This window comes from Xiphophorus hellerii, chromosome 11 (assembly GCF_003331165.1).
Source record: "Xiphophorus hellerii strain 12219 chromosome 11, Xiphophorus_hellerii-4.1, whole genome shotgun sequence".
NCBI classification, from domain to species: Eukaryota; Metazoa; Chordata; class Actinopteri; order Cyprinodontiformes; family Poeciliidae; genus Xiphophorus; species Xiphophorus hellerii.
The window spans coordinates 4,417,191-4,439,432 of NC_045682.1; the positions used below are offsets into that span (position 1 = coordinate 4,417,191).

The 22,242-nt window shown below is 38.4% G+C and overlaps 1 protein-coding gene across 2 annotated transcripts in view; it reads left to right on the plus strand.

The window, feature by feature from the left end:
* Positions 1–7,974, plus strand: part of tmem132e (transmembrane protein 132E) — a 436,219-nt gene extending 428,245 nt beyond the window's left edge. For both annotated transcript variants that reach the window (XM_032576596.1, XM_032576595.1), the window contains exon 9: positions 4,990–7,974. In XM_032576596.1, coding sequence (XP_032432487.1) covers positions 4,990–6,060 — 1,071 coding nt within the window. In that variant the 3' untranslated portion in view covers positions 6,061–7,974. The remainder of the gene's footprint in view (positions 1–4,989) is intronic.
* Positions 7,975–22,242: the final 14,268 nt, after the last annotated feature.

Below are 22,242 nucleotides of genomic sequence, written 5' to 3' on the forward strand. Positions count from 1 at the left end.
ACTTAACTGGTCACTAATAAAATACAGAATCCTTCAGGATCAAAACCTCAGACGTTTTTATAATAATTCCTTGTTTATTTCAACTGTGCGGTGAAATAAATTTGTTCCAAAGGGTGTCAACAAGCAAGCAGCAGTTCCTCTTTTAAGCAGTGAAGTGCTTAACGTGCTGTCAGGGAGGATGCCAGATAAAAGCTGAACTAATAAGTTTCCACTCTGTTCCTTTACAACAAACTCAATACCAACTGAGCCTGGAGCAAAAGCACTCCTAAAATATGTCCAAATGTATTCCACAAGATGGATTTTGCTCTTCAAATTAACAGCAACGATATGTAGATTTTGTTTCATTCGTTTGTGCAAAGCAAAAGGCATAGAGAGGTGGATCTGTGGGAAGGATTAATTGGGATCCTCGCTTCACCCAGAATAGAACGTGAACATGTGTTCACCCTCCTCCAACGTTGCTAAAAATGCAGCAACATCCACACAGAGCATGAGTGAAGGAGAAGCAGGCATTAAATCCCAATTTTTCCTGCTTTCCGCTTCTTGGCCACCTTGAAATTTAATTATTGTAATGTATTGTCCTAAGTGCTCTCCAAGGCCAGGCAGTAAAAAGCAGCCAATTTCTCCGGCGGCACATCTCTCGCCAGGCTGCTGGCTGAAGCTATTTCAAGCCATTTGACTTCGTTTGACTGGAAAACTTTCTAAATGTCCGCTATTACTGTAGAAATGAATGAAACGCATAAATCCTGATAGACGTTTACAAAAAAAAAGCCGCCTTTGCATTTTTCTCCATTGTAAACCAAGTGCAAGTTATCCCCAAATCAACTTTTCTCTGCTGATAAACTGTCTAAATAGGTTATCTAGAGTTCAGTGCAAATTATGACATTTTTGTTTAGTTCTGCAATATATTGCCTAAAATCATCTCAGTGCTGCCCTCCTTTGGTTGAACGGTGGTTACTGCAGGTGAATTATCCTGTTTGTTAGCGTTTTTGTCTGAGTGAGATATAAAATGATCTCTCTCAGACACACCATAAGTGGCAAGTCAGGAGATGGCATAGCGAGCATCGTCATGGCGATAGTCGCTAGGCTAATCCCCTCTGCTCATCTCCACACTTGACCACGCCCCCTGTTTGTCTTGACTCCGCCCACTTTGGAGTTTTTCTAATTTTGTCAGGGTGGGTTATGCTTCCACAGGTGGATAAATTACACTTGAAATAACAGAATCCAAGTCATTTAGTCACAATCTAAGATGGTGCAAATGTTTGCTCTACTCATGCATATTTTATAATGCAAGCTGTTCTGTTTAGGCATGTAATAATAGTGAAACTTAATCAAATGAGCTCTTGGAAATGATAACATTAAATGGATTCATAGAAGCAAATGGTTCTGATTCAGTGCACAATTTATAATTGGAGCCATATTACTGCTTTTTTACTGAGATGACAGGTTTGCCTTTTTAGAATTGTGTCTCCGAACCTGAAGCAAAGTGGGTATACATTTGTTAGACACCTTCTAAAATCTGTTGAAACAAAATCCTGCCTCAGTCCTACTGGATGCTAGCTGATGTTTAAGCACGCTGCTAACAGAGGACACTATCAAACGCTGCCTGATTACAGGGAAGGCAGGACTTAGTCTGTGGCAGATTTTCATCCAATCTTTCTCCAGAGGGAGCACGGACGTAAAGAGTGAAAGAAAAGAAGAGATGAGACAAACACAAAGAGAACGACTCATCAGTTGATGCACGTACTGATGGCACGTCTTTGTCGGCACCTCTTCGTTTACCAGCACAACCAAAGTCAACCTTGAAGCTGGTTTGTTCTTGTGCTCATCAGAGACAAGAAGTTCCTTTCCATGTTAAGACTTTAATTTGGGGAGGGCTGTCCGGTTGTTTGAGAAAATCTCCTGAGGTTTAAGGTAATGGACTGTCAAAGATGCTCAGAGTTGGGAGTTTGAAAGTTCCTCTGAATTGTATCAATACAGGAAGAGTCCACTGCTTATCAGAACAGCTCTCCTCTATTAACCCTTTAACAACATTTTTACCAGCATTTCACTGAAAAGTCTAGCTCCTCCTACAATGAGCTCAACAGATACGCAGTTCCACCATGTGTTTGCTATTTGCTGCTGGCTAGTCTGAAGGAGCAAAGTCAGGAAGGGCTGCTCTGTGAGGTAGAAGCTTGAAATCTGCAGTTCCGAGGAGGAGCTGTGCCTCAAAGGCGGGTCTAAGTCCACCTAGGCGTTTTGCTTAGATGAATCGTTGGATTTCTCAAACATGCATAAAAGAATAAATGCAACACTTCAGGTATGTTTTGTTTTTTATTGCGTGAGAATACATTTATTTTACATGTTACTTCCCCCATAACAAAACATTTGAGTTAGCCGTGGTTCACGCTGAAGAACTAGGTTTTCCTGGTAATCGATTTTCTGTTGTGAACTGATTTAAACAAAAAATATTGTTATCTAATGAAGACATATTTTAAGCCAAGTATCCTGTATGAGTTGTATCTTCGGTGCAGTAAATGATGTTGCTGCTCTGTTTCAGCTACAAGTTAATGACGCAAACAGGATCCAGTCTGGTTAAAACTGCTTTCTCCTTAATTCCCCTTGCTGCAGAACTCGACAGCCATGACACGTTTGTTTGACAGTAATCTTTGCAAACTTGCTGCTAGAGCTCTGCTTCCTACTTAAAAAATAAAAAAACCATAAAGAGAATGCCTGTAAATAATTTTGTGCTCATTCACCCTTCAGAGGATCACACAGGGAATATCTAGCTGAATTTATTCACTGAGATCAGAAACGGAAACATTCAAAGAACCGCAGTTACTAATGAGATAAAGGCTTGTTAAATGTCGTCACATTTACAATGTGGGTTCGGCCATCTTATGCTCATCTGTTTATTATCCTCTAATGTTATTATGACCTAATTTAATTGACAACTTCTCTGAATCAAAAAGATTTTTGTTATTGTTGACCTTGACATGACGCTGTTCTGTTGTATCCTGATGTGTTCTGTTATGGCGTCAGATCACATCAACGCATTCGCTGTAAATTTGATTATTTATGGAGGACTGATCCTGCCAAAATTGGCAATAAATATAGAAATTGTTAAATAGCTCGATAAAGTAATTAGTGTAGAAGAGTTTTTACAGAACTTTACCAGAAATATTAAGTAATATGGGAAAATTATGTATATGTCAAGTGATTTACAAAAAGTTAAAGAAAATTTATTTTCCTTTACTTTTCTGACCTCTGGACTGCAGAAAACTAACATGTTCAAAGGAGCCAATGTGCAGCTCAGTCTTCAAAAACTTGCAGTTGTAATAGTCAAGGCCTTGGCATTGTGTGTTCCTGACTACATGATACACACAGCAGACAACAAGGTCCTGTCTTCAAATTATTTTTATAACTCTTTTCTACAAGAAATCGCTCAGGTTTCTCCAATAGGACTTCTATTTCAGCAAAACGTTGTAGACCCCAAATAAAGTCGAAACAAGATCTTGTTTCATATCGCTACAGTAAGATGAACTCACTTCATTTGCCTTGCTAATTTCAAAGTCCACAAAATAATGCATTTTATTTGAACTTATCCGTGCACAACTCTGACAGACGGATCATAAAATTTGAAAGCCTTTTTATCTAGACCTGGCACAAGTTCTTCTAAACTGCTAAAATGTTGAGAGCAATGTTTTATTGATTTATAGAAATAGAACGTTTTCCTTTTGACCTTGTTTTTTTAGATAACTTGACATTTTGTTGTTCACTTGATGTAAATTAACCAATCCCTTTAATGTGTCCTATTTATATGTTCTTTGATCAGTTTTTTTTTGTTTTTTTTTACCCCTCCAGGGGGTCTTTTGTGGGCTCTAGTGTCCCCTATATGACAGTAGGCTGACAGGAAACGGGGAAGGAGAGGGGGTAAGACATACGGCAAATGTCGTCGGGTCCGGGAGTCGAACCCGCAACGGCCGCGTCGAGGACTCAAGGCCTCCAAATACGGGTCGCTCTAACCCCTACGCCACGACGGCACGCCCCGCTTTGATCAGTTTTTAAAATGTCTTGCGACATCTTAAGTAGACAACCAATGACATGATTTTGGGGGTTTATGAATTTTAAACTTGTTAACAATCTACACATTATGTACTTTGTTATATTTATATTTGTGTCTCTGCTGCTTCTAAAACAGTCCAAGCACTAAAAAAAACCACCCAGTTGTTTTTTTGGCAATATTTTTGTTTTATTTGTCCAGGTTGTCCCATTGAGATCTAAGATCTTGTTTACAAGAGAGACCTGTTTTATTCAAATAAACAATATTACAAACACAGCAACAAAAATAACTTAAATGTTTTTTTCTGTGTATGGAAAATGAGCCATTTCAAAAGCCTCCCTATTGGTAGCATTCGACGAGCACTGCATTGTTACCTAGCAACCTTAGGGAAGTCCATGCCTGTTACCTAGCAACCCAAGCAGAGCTCCAGCACACTTGGTGAGCTGGAGGGTTTTGCTGTATAATGGATGCTGAAGAAGACAAGTGTTTTGATGTTGAATTACCATCTGGAAACCACTTGCTGCATTCTTGTAGTTTGTGCAGGAGGCTCCACTTGTGCTTTTCAAAGATGTACAGTTGTGTAATTATGCATCTTTTTGCAGCCATTTTCATGTCCAAGTGTAAATGTTGAGTTTGGGGTGGGATGGCCAGCAGCAGCTTATTTGGATTTAAAGAGACAAGACACCCTAAAGCAGCTCATTCTCAGAGGCAGAACTGAGCAGACTAAAATCTCATTATCTAATAAAGATTTTGAGCAAAATAATCTGTTAAACATGTATTTTAAAACCCATAGACTTATTCTTACCTGTTCAAGAAAACATAATAGGTCATCTTTAATAGCGGTAAGTAAATGGAACAGAGAAACTTGCATTCATATGAAATCTTGTAAAGGGTGAAAACTTATTTTTGTTGAAACTAGAAATATAATCTGTCTCTCTTCTCCCTGACAGGAGGCCAGTTTGTCTGTCTGGATGCTGTTCAGCGACAACACCGCCGCCCCTCTGACTTACTTCGATCTCAAAGACTACAACCTCAATGCCTCTACTCTGGACGACAAAGTTGTGTCAGTATCCCAGGAGCCGCAGCAACGGTGGCCTGTGGTGGTAGCAGAAGGCGAGGGATCAGGAGAAATGGTGCGTGTAGAGATGACCATCTGCGAAGCCTGCCAGAAGACCAAACGCAAAAGCGTCATTGCATCTGCTGCAGTTTCTGTCAAGGTCCGCTTTGGCCCAGAGGAAGACTCGGAGGAGGAAACGACCACAGAGGGCGAGATTGAGCTGGCATCTGTCACCAGGCGGACAATCATTGATCCCAACATCAGTGGAAGAATTTATGATACTTCTAATGAGCAGCCTGCCAGTGTTCCCATTGATTACACTAATTTCCCCACCATTAGCAACCAAGAGCGGCCGACTGAGAGTGATGGAGAGGAAGGGGACGATTTTGTGCATTCGCCACGCAACATGACTGATCTTGAGATAGGCATGTATGCTCTACTAGGTGTCTTCTGCTTGGCTATATTGGTGTTTCTAATCAACTGCATTGTTTTCGTGCTTAAATACCGCCATAAGCGCATCCCGCCCGAAGGCCAGGCCAACATGGACCATTCTCACCACTGGGTGTTCCTTGGAAACGGCCAGCCGCTCAGGGCCCAATGCGACCTGTCTCCACAGCAGGTGGAAAGTCCCAGCAACCCTTTGGAGGGTGTACAAACTTGCTGCCATGGGGACCACCACAGTAGTGGCAGTTCCCAGACCAGCGTTCATAGTCAGGTCCATGGAAGGGGTGATGGCAGCTCTGGCGGTTCAACGAAGGATAACGGCGAGGAGGCCAGTTCACCCACCTCCAAACGCAAGAGAGTCAAGTTTACCACCTTTACCACCCTCCCCACAGAGGAGCTGCCCTACAACTCCATCCCCATCGCAGACGAAGAGGACATTCAGTGGGTTTGCCAGGATATGGGCTTTAAAGACCCAGAGGAACTCCATGATTACATGCGCAGAATAAAAGAAATAGCCTAAGATTGGAGGTGCATTGTGAAAGCACTGCTCTCGACTTTCTAAAGAGACAGTTCCTTTCTATTTTTCCCCTTTTTTCAAGCAAGTGAAAGATGGTTTTTCACAAACTTTAAGGCCAACAATTGTTGTTCTGGTTAGGGTTTGTTCCATGTAGTTTGCACAGTGCTGTAATCTCATACACCCTCACACAGGAGAGAATGCAAGAAGCCAAAGACTCGACCAGAGGATCTCAATCACAAGAGACGTCTCTAAATCTTGGCTGTAGGAAACATGTTTCACTTGGAAGCTGAGCCATGGAGACATACGAGAGCTGCTGCAGCTCCAGTTTTTCAGGATTTGACTTTTACAAAATCCTGACATGGACAGGAGTACAACAAGGGTTAATGTGTTTCAGTGGCTCAGCAGGACTCTGCAGTACTGTACCTACTCCAAACAAAGAGGCCTTTGATGAACAAGTAACTGTCAAAGACTCTAATTAAAACCTGTTTTAAAATAATTTTGTTTTTGCCAAAGTAGAAAAAGCATTATTTTATTGGCAAAACCTTTGTTGTTGTCGGTGCACATTCATGATTTGTACTCATCTTCATTACGTATATTTTCTACATTTCGTAGGTAGATGAAATCATTGCCCTACTACAGTTCCTGGTGTTCCTGACAAATCTGATGCCTTATAAAAATGGTCACAGTTCACTTATATCAGTGCAGACACTGTTTTCTCACTGTTAGGAGGCTTGAGACGGCTTAGTACAGCATTAAAGTAAAACACTACAGCTGTTCTCCAGCCTGAAGAGATGAGCGTTGCATGAAAAGGTAACCTAAGGCACAATCAGCCAACTTTTTCCAAATTTGTACATGTTTATAATGTAATTAAACAATTATTCATACACATTAATAAACTAAATGTTACCATGCTTTACACGCATGTCATGTTGGGCTTACATACATACAGACATTCCTCTTTGTATATAATTCTGTCAAACTGGAGTTGCTTAAAATGTTACAAGTTTCTTTCTCCAAGGAGGAGAAATGGGAATCTGGTTGAACTCTTGGGATCTTTAGAATCTTGTGGTCAGTCAAAGTTTCTCCACTGTATTGCTGTGACAGATGTAGATTTTTATTGCTCTGGAATCTCATTTGACTGTTGATGTGGGAATTTGCTATGCATAAGTTTTAACAGATCAATATTTTTGATGATTTCTTTCCCTTTTCAAGCTTTGCAAGCCTAAACTTTGACAATGTAGGAAACTGAGAAATACACCAATTGAGCTGTTTGAATTGCTTAGTCATTCACTCTTAAGTCATACATATTGCAGCAACGTTCAACTTTCTCATCCATTAGAATGCCAACGTTTCCACACGAACTTTGATGCAAGTGTTTTTGTACCCCCAGGAAGCTACAGCTAACATAAAAAAAATATATCAGGGTTTTTTGACTTAATAATGTCCAAAGATGCTTATTGTCTCAAGTTCAAAGTGACTCATGCTCAAATTCTTCAAAGTTCAACTTGAGATTTTAGTCAAAACCGCAGAATTTGCCGACCAACCAGCTCAGATTTAAGTTAGCATTTTGAGGTTTTTATAGCAAATAACTGGGAATATCCTCCACAATTTTGAAGTGCTGTGGCAGTGAAGTGGCGTCTGTCCCACCATCCCCTGCTTGGTTCTCTAGTGAAAATGTTATTTTGACTGAGTGAACATTTCAAACACAGCTCTGAATGCATTCTGACTGAGCACAGCCTCCTCTAAACTCTACAGAAATGTGAAACACCCTTAAAGAAGGTCACTGAATATATTATTGATTTTGTTTCATCATTTACATCACAGCCATTTCATGCTGTCCCATTCTTTTAGCCACATCACGTTATATCTGAATTCCATGTTTTATTAATAAGTTCCAATAAACTTGGAATAAATAAACTAGAGCTTGCAACGTTGCCCCAAACTAAATATGAGCAGGACCACAGTGTGTTGGCGAACAGCAGGACAAGGAGGAAGAAAGGAAAGTGTTGCTGCTGGCTGTGTGAAATGTGTGTGTGTGTGTTCGTGAGGTTGTGTTCACTTTACAGACAAGCCAGAGCAGCTGAAATGAAGCCATCTATTTTAGTTGTGTTCATTGTTGCCTTTTAAAATGTATCTGACACTGAACATAAATATTAGTCAGAGAATTAAAGAACTTTAGAAACTGAGATTTCAAACAGAATATCACCGTCTAGACAGATAGTTTTCATTTCAGACAGCGTTTCTTTTTTTCTAGAGATGACTTTTGAAGGTTAACATTTTTCCAGCTCTGATCTCAGATGAAACATATTCTACTAGGGACTAATGAGACAACCATGAGATCAAAAATTACTTTCTAGGACGGTTTCCTCTAATTCCCTACTCTGGATTTTAAGGGCTTTGATTTTTTTTTTTTTTTCCTTTTACCCAACTGATTTTGGCTTATTAAAGTCCCTTTTATAGTCGGCATCGTCTTACCTGCTTTTCATCCCCCCATGTTCTTAAATTAGACACAATCCAGAAATATTATGCAAGCACACGTTTCACAGGAGAAACTGAAATAGTTTATTTCTCTCAGCCTGACATTTACTGTTTGATCGTGTGGTGGAACTGTTTGCTAACAATGTAAATATTGGCGCAAAACCGGCTTCAATTTAGCTTAACATTTACAACTATCAGTAAAATATTGCTTTAGCTCGTCCACATGTACATAGACTCACAGTTGATATTCATAAATCCTGGATTGAGTTTACTGTACTTGCTTTGCTGCATGCCCTCTTTCTGTTCTGTGAGAGAAATGAATGAGTTGTAAAAATGTTTAGATTGCAAGGTGAAACATTACTGTTGGGGTGTCTAAAGGTGCGTTTCGACTGTAGACTTTTTTTCTAGAAGCTGTGTTCTCTCGACATTTTCTCAAAGGGAAAGTTTCAAGAGACGTTTAGCAACAGAAAACAGCCCTGGTGGTCAGGTAGGATTTTTTAAGATCCCACTGAACATTCATGGTGGGTTTACAGTCGCTGGTTTTTGTCTTGGTTCTCTCAGTCATTTTTATTACAGCTCATTACTTCATTTAACTCAGTGTGGAATTATTAGTGTTGTTTGTTGTCATGCAGAATATAACGTTTCATAGATATTACATTTTAAAACGTCAGAAAAATTTAAGTGGAAAAGAGCAATTGTAAAAACACTTTAAATTAATCATGGACTACTTTTCTGTTGTTGGAGGGATTTTCTCTATCAGCTGCCAAAGTCGCAGGTAAATAAGGCACTCTGTAGCGTTTCCATTACAAATGTGAACAAAACTTAGTCAATATTCCGCTAGTGTCGAAAAAAACCCACCATTTTACAGTTGCAACACTTCCATTAAATAAGAAACGCGATTGAAATCACACATAAATACGTTTGTTCATGTGGTGTCATTAAAATAAAACATATTGCCCTGTTCTCCTCCAACTAACTACTTCCTGTCGTTTTCTTCTTCATGGTTTGCGCCGGAGGCAACATCTGGTCGTTGATCATGTGATGCAAAACAACGTGTTTCCACTGCAGTTTTGCAAAATAAGCCATATTTTATTTGGGGAAAAAAAATCACCTTGTAGGGTTAAAACTTTTTAATGGAAATGGTTTTTTGGGGAGGGGGGGTTTCAAAATTGACTTGTTTCCATAAATCAAATTTATTTTTGAAATGTCAAATTGTGCATTTATATTGTCAATAGAAATGCAGCTAATGATGCCAAAGTTAATTTGAACAGCTTTTTGCCATGTTTGTTTTAGTGTAACTGCTGTTAAACAGTTATAAGCTAATTGTTTAACAGCAATTGGTCTAGTTGATGCTATAAATGACTATAAATGTAATCTAAAACTAATTTATTTTCTTCCTAGTTATGTATTTCCATGACATTTGGAGAAATTTTACTTAAGTTTTAGAATCCAGTTACTGTGAAAGATTCAGAGGTTAATGTGTCAAAAGTGTGAAATTCTCCCTTTTCATCTCAACATCTATAAAATGGGCCAATTTGCCATTTCCATAAAGTTTACAGTTATTTACTGAAGCCATAAGAGGAAAGATTAATGTTTTATGTCAATCGAAGCTTCATTTTTGATATACCAGTTACACTTTTCCATAAAGTTTGAAATGATTGCACTTATGTTTTATAATGTAGCTATTATGAAAAAATAGGTTTAATTTAACTGTTTTTGCTGCCACAGACAAAGAGGCATTTGGTGTAATTAAATTAACCTTAAAACTGTTTTCCTGTATCACTGGACAAAAAGAAAGAAAAAAAGTTTCATAAAGTTTCCATGTTTCCATCTTTTTCATACCTATTACACATTCCCATGAAGTTTTACCTATTTTTTATAAAGCATTGTGAAAGAATGCAGTTAAATTTCAGCGCTGTAAGACTCGTTTCTAATCCCAGAAAGAATTTCTTTTTTCTTTTCGACATCTAGAGTTAGAATTAATTTTAAAAAGTCACACATTTTCATGAACTTTGATTTTACTTATATTTTAGAGTGTAAATGCTGTAGAAGACCAAAAGGTTAATTACTGTAAAACTTTGCAATCTCAAATGAATCTACCATTTTCCCTGTCACACATTTCTGTGGAGCTTTTGAAGAGTGTTTTCTTATCTTTTAGGATGTAGCCTCCAGGAAATAATCAGAGATTAGGATTTTATTGCTGTGGAAAACTGAGAAAGAACCACTCTTGTCGGCCATCTTAATTTCCCCCTTCTTAAAAAAAAGCAACTAGTCGGGGCTGAAGTAAACCTGGAAGGTTATAACAGATGACTACAGTAATTACAGTCGAAACGCATCTGAAGTTTGCTTCCTGTTCAACCACAGCATGAACTTCATTTATCAGTTTGTCAGTTCAAATTGTTTCTGTTTTTTCTTTAAATCTCAGGATGAATGTAGACTTCCCAAACAAACCTGGCAGTTCTGTGTTAAATGTGACTATGAGCCCAAACTGGTGACCGTTGAAACACAAAGTAGAAAATATCAAACAGCTTCTTAATTCTGAATTTTCCTGACTTGTTCATGCATTAAATATTCAACAGTTAGATTTTTTTTCCCTCTTCATGCATTTTGTCTTTTTTTTTTTTTTTTTTGTATCTTGCTCTTGTTTTTGTGTTTTCTTCAAGCTGCTAACAGAGACTCCTTACAGTATGTAAATGAGAATTTTGAATTGTATTCCCCACCCGTCACAACCACACAGTGAACTGTGCACGACATTCACTGCTCCAGTTTTCCTGGACCAAGTTACCACCACACTGACTATAATATTGTAATGTACAGAGCACTGTTAAATTTCCTGTATCCTGCTGAAAACAGACCCTTGTATTTTCCTGTTAAATGTAAAGTACTAAAGAGAATCCAATACACAAGTGAAACTGTGTCTGTTTGACTTTCTAAATGGTGCAAAACACCCACAAAGACGAGGTCAGCATTCCTGCTGATTTTTTGTTGGTTTTCTGTTGGAACAGTGCAGTAACTGGCCTCTTGTGAGACCAATTTGTCCATTTTTCTCTGCCTGATTTGATCATATCCAGGCTGACGTCCTGCTGGTTTTTGAAGTGAATATATCATTGCTTTCCACCCCTCACTGTGCACAGTTGAAGACCATCCAACGATTCCAGCAGCAGTGGGAAGACGCCACGTGTGACGCTCAGATGGACAAAATCCACAGTAAGGGGTGTCTTCTTTGACTCTGGGGTGTTTGGTCCTCCTGGTCCCTTCATTGGGTCCCTTAAATTAAAGGCATTTAGTGATTTATTTGAAAAATAACAAAAATATTTGCCCTGTGTGTAAACGTATCGAATTCAGCAAATTCTATATTTCCAGGCCAGTTGATGGTAAAACAGAAATAATTAAAAGATAAGAAAAGAAGCACAAAAATGTTTAGATATTCACTGTTTTAATGTTCCTTTAGACCTCATCTAAGCTTTAAAGACATAATTATAAGACTTGCAAAGTTATATTTCTATAGCTTTACAGTATATATGTAAAGCCCATGTGAAAATTTGGTGTAGAAACCACAGTGTGGAATGCATGCTGTCATCTGAATCGAATTACTTGGAAACGAAAATGATCCAACAACTGCTTCTTCTGAAAAACTGGAGCACACCTACATAAATACTTTGCTTTCTGTGCTTTTGTTAATGCAGTTTTGGAGATCAAAGATCACTGAGGTGCTCCAGAAAATAATTCTAAATTATACTCTTCCAGTGAAAATGTAAAATCAAATCTTTTTTGCGATGTTTTGCTGGGGGTTTTGGACAGTAGAGACGGATGACAGTGTCTGGATGGAAATGCTAGAAAACTCTAAGCAGAGTTAGATATTTAACGAGACACTAGTGAGCAAAAATCTTGATTTCATCCTCTATTTCTCAATATTCCACTGTGAGACTTTTACCTTTTCAACAAGGTTTCAGTATTTCTGTATTTCTTCCTCCTTTCTGGAGATTTTCTTATAGACTTTTCAGCTTCAGTCCATATTAAAGTGAATATTTCCATGTTTACATCACTTTATCTCTGATTTCTGAATTATTGAGGCATTCTATCCAAATAAATCAATAAACTAAACATGTGCATTGATATGAACTGGTTTAAGAATGCAAAATTGTCAAAGCAGACATATGACTTGGTAAAACTCTATAATCTTTGTCCTTCTCAAGAGAGATCAGATGTAGTGAAGGTGATCAGCTGAAGGATGAAGCATTTCTCAGCTCTGCTCTCAGCTGGGTTGAATGTTAGGCCTGATTTTTCTTCTATCCTCTAGTTTTTCACCTTTACTCGTGTTTTTGTTTTTTTTTGGCATACTGCCCAAAATGTCACTGGGACAGAAGAAGTGGAAGGTAAATAAGCAAAAGGAAAGAAAACCAGACCAGTGTGAGGCTTTAGAAAGAATTCTTTCTCCTTTGAGGAAGATTATGAAGACATGAAGTGTATCGTACTGTCAGGGTCGCAGGTTTTATTAGATTTTTTATTGTATTGAGTTGTTTGTTTTTTTTACTGTTAATCTTCACATCTAAAGGGGAAATGTTGGTATTTGTAGCTGCATTGATTCTTTTGGTGCAGCAAAATGTTTCCTCTTTTTTTTCCCTTTTGTAGGCACAGCTGCATAGAGTTTCACAAAGAAAGCTAAACATGCACCAATATTTTATTTTTCTACAGTCTTTGACAGCATCTGTTAAAATTAAATGAAGTTCTATGCAGATCTTTTTTTTCTTACTAAAATATGCAGCTTATCCATCTATCTGTCACTTGCTATTGATATACTGTATGTCGTTTTTAAAAGTTTAACAGCACATAAATCCTTCAGGGCTGATAATGATGGAGAATTTATTTCATTTCTTTAAAGCAGCAGAAGGGTTTTGAACACCAAGTTTTCTGTCTTTTACTGAAATCTGAAAACTAATCTGCAGTTCTGGAAAAGATGGAATAAGTAACATGGTTCAATGTATTCTTTTTTTTTGTTGTCAAAGTTCATGCAAAGATTTTAGATGTTCCACTAGAAATCCTTTTAAAATGAACTTTGGTGAGACTTGGCAGACAACCGCAGGTGAAATCATTTATCCAATCAGATTCAGCCTTCAGTGATCTACCTCTTCATGGAAGGAGACAGCAGTCGCTGATAATGAAGCCCTCCTCCGGTAAGTTTATTAAACTACACTCCCCATCATATAAAAACCGTAGATTCTCCCTTTAGTTTTATTGAGGTCAGGGTTAAGCATCCAAATATAAAAATTACAATTATTGCTGGTGTCGAGCATTAAAAGGGTTTTATTTTAAACTCTAGATGCCAACCTTCTTATGCTTTGTATAGTTTTAAGGTTGATTTCTAGTGATGGGTAAATGAGGCGTCATGTATCGTTTCGACCCAAAGCAAAACTGTATTGATACTGCGTCGATGCTGCGTCACTGAATACTGACATCTGCTGGACATTAAAAATCTCTGCAGGCAACGTAGTTGACAGACTGATTTGATGACCTAGTCCACAGGTGTCAAACTCCAGTCCTCGAGGGCCGCTGTCCTACAGCTTTTAGATGTGCCACAGGTACAAAACACTGGAATGAAATGGCTTAATTACCTCCTCCTTGTGTAGATCAGTTCTCCCAGCCTTGCTAATGACCTAATTATTCTATTCAGGTGTGGTGCAGCAGAGGCACATCTAAAAGTTGGAGGACACCGGCCCTTGAGGACTGGAGTTTGACACCCCTGACCTAGTCTATTCAATAAGATTTAAGTCATTATATTTTATTGTCTATTATATATTGTATTATTTCATATCTTCAGTTAAATTCAAAATATATTTGATATTCTTCGATACAGTCAATAAATAATGTGAACGTGAACCAAGTGATGAAAATGAAAGTGAACATGTTTGGAATGAGGATGCTTGTGGACTGTTTTTTTTTGTTTTGTTTTTTTTCCACAAATTTTCATTCAAAAAAATAAGTTTATCCAACATTTTGAAATTTAGTCTGCTCCGTTTTTTTGACACAACTTCTGCTGTAGAAAAAAATTAAGTAAACAATACATTTATATGAAATAGTTTATAAAAAGCACCTGAGTAATTTGGCTGTATACCTGAATTTATCCTAGTTGTATCTGGGACTTCATTCTCATGCTTTGCTCTATAATGCCTCAGCATTGAGGAGGTGAATTTATTTAAATAAAACAGATTTTAGTGACACTGTATATTGTTCATATAAATGTAATTTTTTCTTTTATATTTATTTTGTACGCAGATCTTTATGGATGTGTTTTGCTGGAAATGTCTTTATTTATTTATTTATTTATAGCGGGATTGTCTTTATTTTCCTTTTTTCTGTCTAAAGATTTTTATTTATGGAGAGTAATTTAAGAATAAAATTATGAAATGTATGATTTAAAAGGAGAAACATATGCAACACTTAACCTGCAGAACATAATATGAAAGTAAACTAAGAGTCAATTTCAGCTGAATTTGGATTCAGATAGATCGAGTAGAAACTGAAAAGAACCGGATGAAACAACGAAGTGAAAACCAATACCTTATTTTCTGACGTAAGCTCAAAATGGTCCCAAACTACAAAACCTTTTATTTGCCTTGAGGCTCCATAGTTAACGCTGAACAGTAAAAGATCTAGAGTTATTTTTGAAATGCATCCTGTTGACAGATTCGCTTCCTTATAAACACAGTTTGGCGCATCAGCGTCATTTCAAAACAGTTTCTGTATCGGTCACGTGACTTGCTGAAAGCAATACGCACCAACACGGGTTTTGGTCTCTGGGCTTGACGCATGCGCCGACGCATCGGTGTTGACCCATCACTATTGATTTCTGTTGTACAACGCTTTGTGATTTTATGTCTGTGAAAAGTGCTTTATAAATAAACTTTACTTACTCAGCGACTGGTATTTATTTAAAATTCTAAAATAAAGACATTACGTACCAATTCCAATTTTACATGGAACCCAGAGCTTGCATGATTTAAATGTTTAAGTTTAATTGTCAAAAGTTTCCCTTCTTAAAAGGTTACCTGTGTGAACTGAGTTTGGATAAACACAAAAGGATGGAAAATTGAAAAGTAAAATCAGCAATCGGTACAGAGTCTGGAAAAGCTTTTATTTAGCCCAAAACGAGCCTGTTGGTGTGAATGTCTTCAAGGACGTTTCCAGAACATCAACACTAAATTATAGCATTAAGAAAACCTTCAATCTGTAGACATGTTTTAGCTATTAAGATGTAGACCAGAAATCAGAGTGGACACCGCTAACTAAAAGTTTAGTTGCACTAACCCTAAAGCACTAATTGTAAACAGCAGTTTTGCTAATGCTAAAGCGCTACACCAATATGTTGTACACAGCTACCTTAAAGCTGCTCTCCAGGAAGTGATATTTTGGAATGGGCTGTTGTACAAATATTTTAGTAATTGATTATTCTGTCGACTATTTTTATGATTAATCGGAATCTCTCTCTCTGCGCTAAATAATAAAACATAATTTTTACAAAGTTTCGAGGCAGATGAATTTTTCCCCGAGGAATTTTAATAATCAAGTCACTCGAATCATTCAAGGAATCATTACAGCCTTATTTTGGAACAGACCCTTTCACTCATGATTTTAGTTTTCGCTGAGCCTGTTGCTGATTTTGACTGACTGTGGAAAGGCTTCAGTCAGGAAATGAGCAGGACATCAGTAGATGTTTGACTCTTTACTGTAGAACTGATTCTTCTTCACAAGATGTTATCCAAAAGGGAGTTTTATCAGATTTTAGCGGTTGTAGGATTTTTCTTTTGTCTTTGGTAAAAGACCACCAGCCATTTCTCCTGCTAGCGCTAGATATGCACATCTGTTTTGGTTGTACTTACCCAGAATGCCCTGTGCTGTAATTCGCTTCCTGCTTCTGGAAGAAGTAGGTTTGGCATTCAAACAGCATCAAAGTTCACTTCAACCAAACCGAGACCTAGGTTTGTAGGCGGACCAAAGTTTGCTTCTTTTTGGTCCACATTAGTGTTTGACTTTGCATTCACACCTCCCCAAACAAACCGGACTTTCTGGACAAACAAACTGGAATTTGGTTAAAGCGAACTGAAAAGGGCTGGTGTGAATGCACTCTTAATTATCAAATCCAACAACGATGTGAATAACTATATTTGTAAATTCTTTTTGCTAGCATGCAAAGTTGTTTGTGTTATTCTTCGAATGTGTGCAGCCGTTGCTGAAGGTTGTGGAGAGATTTTCCGTCACACATTTTAAACGCAGTATGAAGAAAATTCAAGATGAAATGCATTCGGATCCTCTCAGCAGCTTTGATACATCAATGTTGCACAATGGATAACTAACATTATTTTTGCAGCTTTAAATGTGTTACAAATAGCAGCTGGTGTTCAGTGAGGACTCCCCAAACTTTATGCCCTCCTGCTGCTTCGCTGTCTGCATAAATTCATCTCCTTTGTTTTTTCTTCCACCATCCTGGACTTGAAGGAATGTCTTTTTTTTCTGTAGCAAAATAGCCTTGTCAGAAAGGACAGCAAAAGCATTATTCATCATGCTGAGGAAAACAACGTTTTAAAGTTTCGTGGAGGCTCAAGGTAGGCCTTTGTCAGCATGTTGTTCTCCCAGCTGCTCCATGTTTGAGCCTTGGAAGCTGAAGGAAAGACGAGCTTAACTTTGGGAAGGATTCTAGCGATAAGACGTCCCCAGAGACTGTTATGTGTCCTCGAGATATTTGCTGTAAGTCTAGTCCTGAATAATCTAGTGGAGGGTTGCTCCAACCCAATCCTGCAACTTTTAGACGCATCTTTTCTCCAACACACCTGAATCAGATGAATGGCTCGTTATGAGGCCAAACTTGATGGCAAGCTGAAGAGGTAATTCAGACTTTTGGTTATGGTGTTGCAGAGCAATTAAACCTGTAAAGAAGAACTCAAAGGCTGGAGACCCTTGTTGTTGCAATGCATTGAGTAGCATTCATGTGATTGTCTGATTCTCTGTTTCTATTACAAAGCAATTAGTTTTCTGAAATTTGGAGTGTTTCATCTGTACAGCTCACAGCTGAGACAGCGAGAGTAATTGGGGATACCCTGAATCCCACTTGATGCCCAGTCCTTAGAGGATGCAGTAAAGGCCAGGGATTAGATGGAGGATTTACCAATCAATACGGCTCTTAAAAGAAGGGCAAAGGTCAGAGTTGAGATGTTCTTCCTTTGAACTGAGACTAGACAGCTGAGGAGATTTTAAACATCTGGTAGGAATATGTTTGTATGTCTTCTAGGTTTGGGGTTTGCAATGCACTTATGGACATTCTTAACATTTTTGTTGGGAACACCACATATTGACTGTCAAATATTGTTCTGCTAAAAGGATTTTCCTTATTGAGTGAGGGCAATGGCAGATGCAGTTGACTGGTTCTTTGAAGCCAGATTAAAGAACCACCAGGCCTTCCCTTCAACTTAGCTTACATTCACAGAACAGGCAAAAGTGACTCTGAGCCAATATTCTTGCCAATCTGTGACCCATATCAGACTTGTTCATGGCAGTCTGAACGGTCCACTTCTGTTCTTATTCACCCCCCCAAAAAAAATGTGATTTGTACCACTTCCATATGTGGAATCGGATACATATTTGTTTTCAAAGTGTCTGAATAGTCATGTTGTATTTTATCCAACTTTTGATGCGAGACATGGATCATCATTCTGCACCAGGTGAAGCCAGACACAATAAATGTGGACATGAACAACGGCTGAAAATTAGGCCCATCACTCTCGGATCCGACTTCACATCCAGACAGACTAACTAGAGAAGTTAGTCAATGTCTAGAGAAGTTAGTCAATGTCTAGAGAAGTTAGTCAATGTCTAGAGAAGTTAGTCAATGCTCCACAAAAGGCCGTTGATGGTAGCCGTGCCGTATTTTGTTAGCCTCCTTCATCTCCTTGTCAACTATCTTAACATAGACGACGCTCATTATTACTTCCTTAAACAGAGCGCTACTGTGTGATGACAACGTTCTTCTTCTTTGCACGCATGGAGTCATAAACCGTTCATACCGAAGTCCGACTTCAGTTGCGTTTAATCAGTAGTATGAACTGTAAACGGCCACACACACACACAAAGAATCTGATTTTAGCAAAAAATTGGCGCTGTGTGAACATAGCCATTCCCTGTCCCTCTAACCAGGGAATAGAAAATGTTAAGACAGAACCAGTTTTTTGGGCCATCGTCAGTGTTTATACTGTTAAACCAAAGGAACGGTGGTGCTAAGCGAGTACTAGCAGCACTTTAGCATTGAAAATGCAGGAGAAACTCCAATCAGGTCATTTTTGAAAATTTTTGGCAACCAACCATAAGTTAGCAGCCAGTCAAACTCTTTGCTGAAAGATCAGAGGAATTATTCTGGTGTAGTTTAAAGCTCCTGCTAGCATTGATTAAAGAGATAGATTTATTGTTTTTAATAGTTTAGCAAAAGATTCTATTTATTAAAAAAAAAAAAAACTTACAACATTTCATTAACTTTTTAAAAGAGGAGAAGCATGGTTCCAGCTTTTAGCAACAAAAAAAAGTGCTAATTTCCTCCTGCAGTCCCTGGAATGAAGATGGATATGAGATGCAGAACACTCAAATACTGTTTACAGAATTATAAAAGAGTAATTTAATTGCACCTTAAAATCACCTTGTGTTACTTATTAAAATAAAGATGTCAAGAAAAAACTGTTTGTGTTAAACATGTCCACAAATCTAGCATCCAAATAATTCAGTTTTGGACTTTCCAGAGCGCTTTGCCTACATCTTCTGTTTAGCCCGGCCATCATGTTTTTCTCAGAGACCAAACCTTCACTCCTTCTAAACCTTTCATGAATGGTTAAATGGTTAAAAACCGCAAGGGGAAAATACTTCCAAGGTAAATGGTGATCATCCAAGAGCCACACATGACGGAGCAGGTTTGGGTTGGATTTTGAGGTGATCCGGAAGCAAAATCCAACAGTGGTTCTAGTTGGAGGCTTGATGTCATGCTTACTTCATAGCTCAGCCGAATGTGGATAAAGTAACGTTAAGAATTCAGAAATAAGTTCTCGGCAGGCATGGCAGCGAGTAATTGGATGCAAATTTAGCTCTCAGACAGTGAAAATGTGTTCTTAGTGCGTTTCCACCTTCACAGCAGGCAGGGAGAGTCGGTACGCTTTGAAGTCTGGGCTCAGCTCATGATGTGTTCAGGTCATGTTGGAAGCCATCGCAAGCTTCATCATGAATGTCATGAATTTGTAAAACTCCCATCATAACCAGCAAATATCCCACTAACGCTGACATTTCTTTGAATGATCAAATAAGTTGCTTTCATCATTAATCTTGTGTATATAAAGTAGTTTTCATTATTATAACTTGTCTTGTGCATATTTAATATACAAACAGAGTGTTTTAAATTATTTTTTAGAGCTTCTCCAGGTTGCAGCAACCAATCAGAGTCCCTCGTTTCAGCAGTAACCTCCGTTAAATAGCTGGGAAATCATGGATTTACAACCTCAGTGGGAGTAGAAATCTTGCCTGGTTCCGTTCACAGCGAGTCCTCTGCAAGGCGCTGATGGCTCAGGGCTTTCTTCATCCATGCTCATCACCTGTAAGACGATTTGACCTTAAAAAGGAAATACAAAGATAGAAAAAAACGCTTTTAACTATAAGAAGCCAACTTCTATATTTTTGTTTTTCCACATGAAAGCTCACTGCGATGAGTTTATGAATATTCAATCAGTTGGGAAGTTATTTATTTCTTTATTTCCTCAACCTTCGCAAATCTCTCTAAACATCGTCTAGCAATTATCTACTGTTGCCAGCCTTGAACTGAACGTAATTGTATTTTATGTTTGAAAAGTGCAGAATCAGGTGATCGTGGAATCTTTTACTCTTCAAGAAGCTGTTTAATGGTTTGTTGTATAAAGCAAAGACAACTCGGGCATATCTTAGCTAATTAAAACGCTTTGCGGCCGTCCAAGAACCGACATAAAATGACACGCAGGTATAAAATCTATGAGCTGCTTTAATTGAAAGCTTTTCCAATTAGAAAAAAATCCTCCTTACATTTTTATGTTCAGAACATAAAGCCTGGGATGGTTTTTTGTAAACGTTCCTCTGTAATTTTATCTTCACAAAGAAGCCGGCAGACCCGTCAATGCCAACCTTATTAAGTAATGTAATCCAGTTCAACGAGACGGGTTTAGGTGACTGACACTGGATTATGTGCCACATTTGGGGCATTTTCAATTAAAACAAAGAATGCAGCTCGTCTTTGGTGAAGGAGATTAATTCTATTGGATTAACAGAGGAAGGGTTGCAGAAATACAAGAAGATCGAGCCCGGCCTGTCTGTTAGGTCTACCATCATGATTATTAAATATTTTATTTAATTTATACTTCATAAATTCACATCTGACTATAGGAGGCTTTCTAGACTTTAACTCAGTGGTTCCCAAAGGCTGAAAGATCAGAGTCCCATGGTGGACAGATGGGCAAAAGGGAGGGAGGCAGAGGTGGACCCAAAGGGTTCCACAAGTTCTGTGAAATATGGAGGGCTGGGATATTGAAGGGCTTTGAATATTAAAAGTAAAACTTTTAAGGGAACCTATTATGCAAAATTACCATTTTGCACATGTTTGTAGCTACTTTACTTGGGTTTCTACTGCTTCTCAAGCACTTAAAAACTAAAGCCAAACATTTCTCCCACTAAACACATGCGTATGTTTGATTTGGTTTATTTACCCAGAATGCCCTGCACTGTAGTCCACTTCCTGTTTGTTTTTTTTGGGGGAGGGGGTTAGCCGTCTCTGGTCCACTTGGCGTTCACATATGCATTCGAATCGCACCAGAGTTCACTTCAACCAAGTCAGGATTCTAGGAATACCCGAGTTCACTTTCTTGGCCCACTTCAGAGTTTCAGACAAATGCACTAGTGTATGATTACAGTGGACTAAGGATGGCTGCTGGGGATACATCCTTACAGGTGTAAATATTCTGTCCGTTTCACATTTGGTGGCAATGAAATCCATCCATCCATTCTCTATGCTTGCTTATATTTGCATGGACAAGAGGCGTGGTCCAGCTTGGACATGTCACCAGTCCATCACAGTGCAACACTTTTATATTTTCAGCTGTGTGTGTGTGTGTGTGTTGTTCAGCGATCCACCATGGAATTCTCCTCCAGAGTACTGTGAGTTTCACCGTAAATCAGACTTTGTAAAGAAGTGGTTGGTACAGGCTTTAGTTTTCAAAGATTTAAGGCAGAATTGGTTTAATTAGGAATAAAATCGATTGTTTCCCTCTATACAGGCTGCTTAGTTTCAGCTAATAGCCAGGCGGACGGTCAGGACAACACAATGTCTTCCTGCTGTAAGTCCACCTCATGCTGCGGTGATGGACTATGGGTGCTTTTGACCCCATCAATAACTCCTTGGAATCCAATAAATGACTTCAGTAAACTTAATTCATTACCGATACAACTAATATTGAACAATGCACACTCCTCGCTGGTAAAGTAGGTCATCTTCAGTGGGCAAATTGCCTGGCAGTGCTATAAACATTCATCATATGTTGGCTGTGATAAATCATGGCAGAGGTTAAAGTGACCGCGTTGCTCTTCAGACAGAACTGACCCGGCTTTCTCTTTTATTACACACCACGTTTATTTCGAAAGAGGTTCAGGGATAAAGATGGT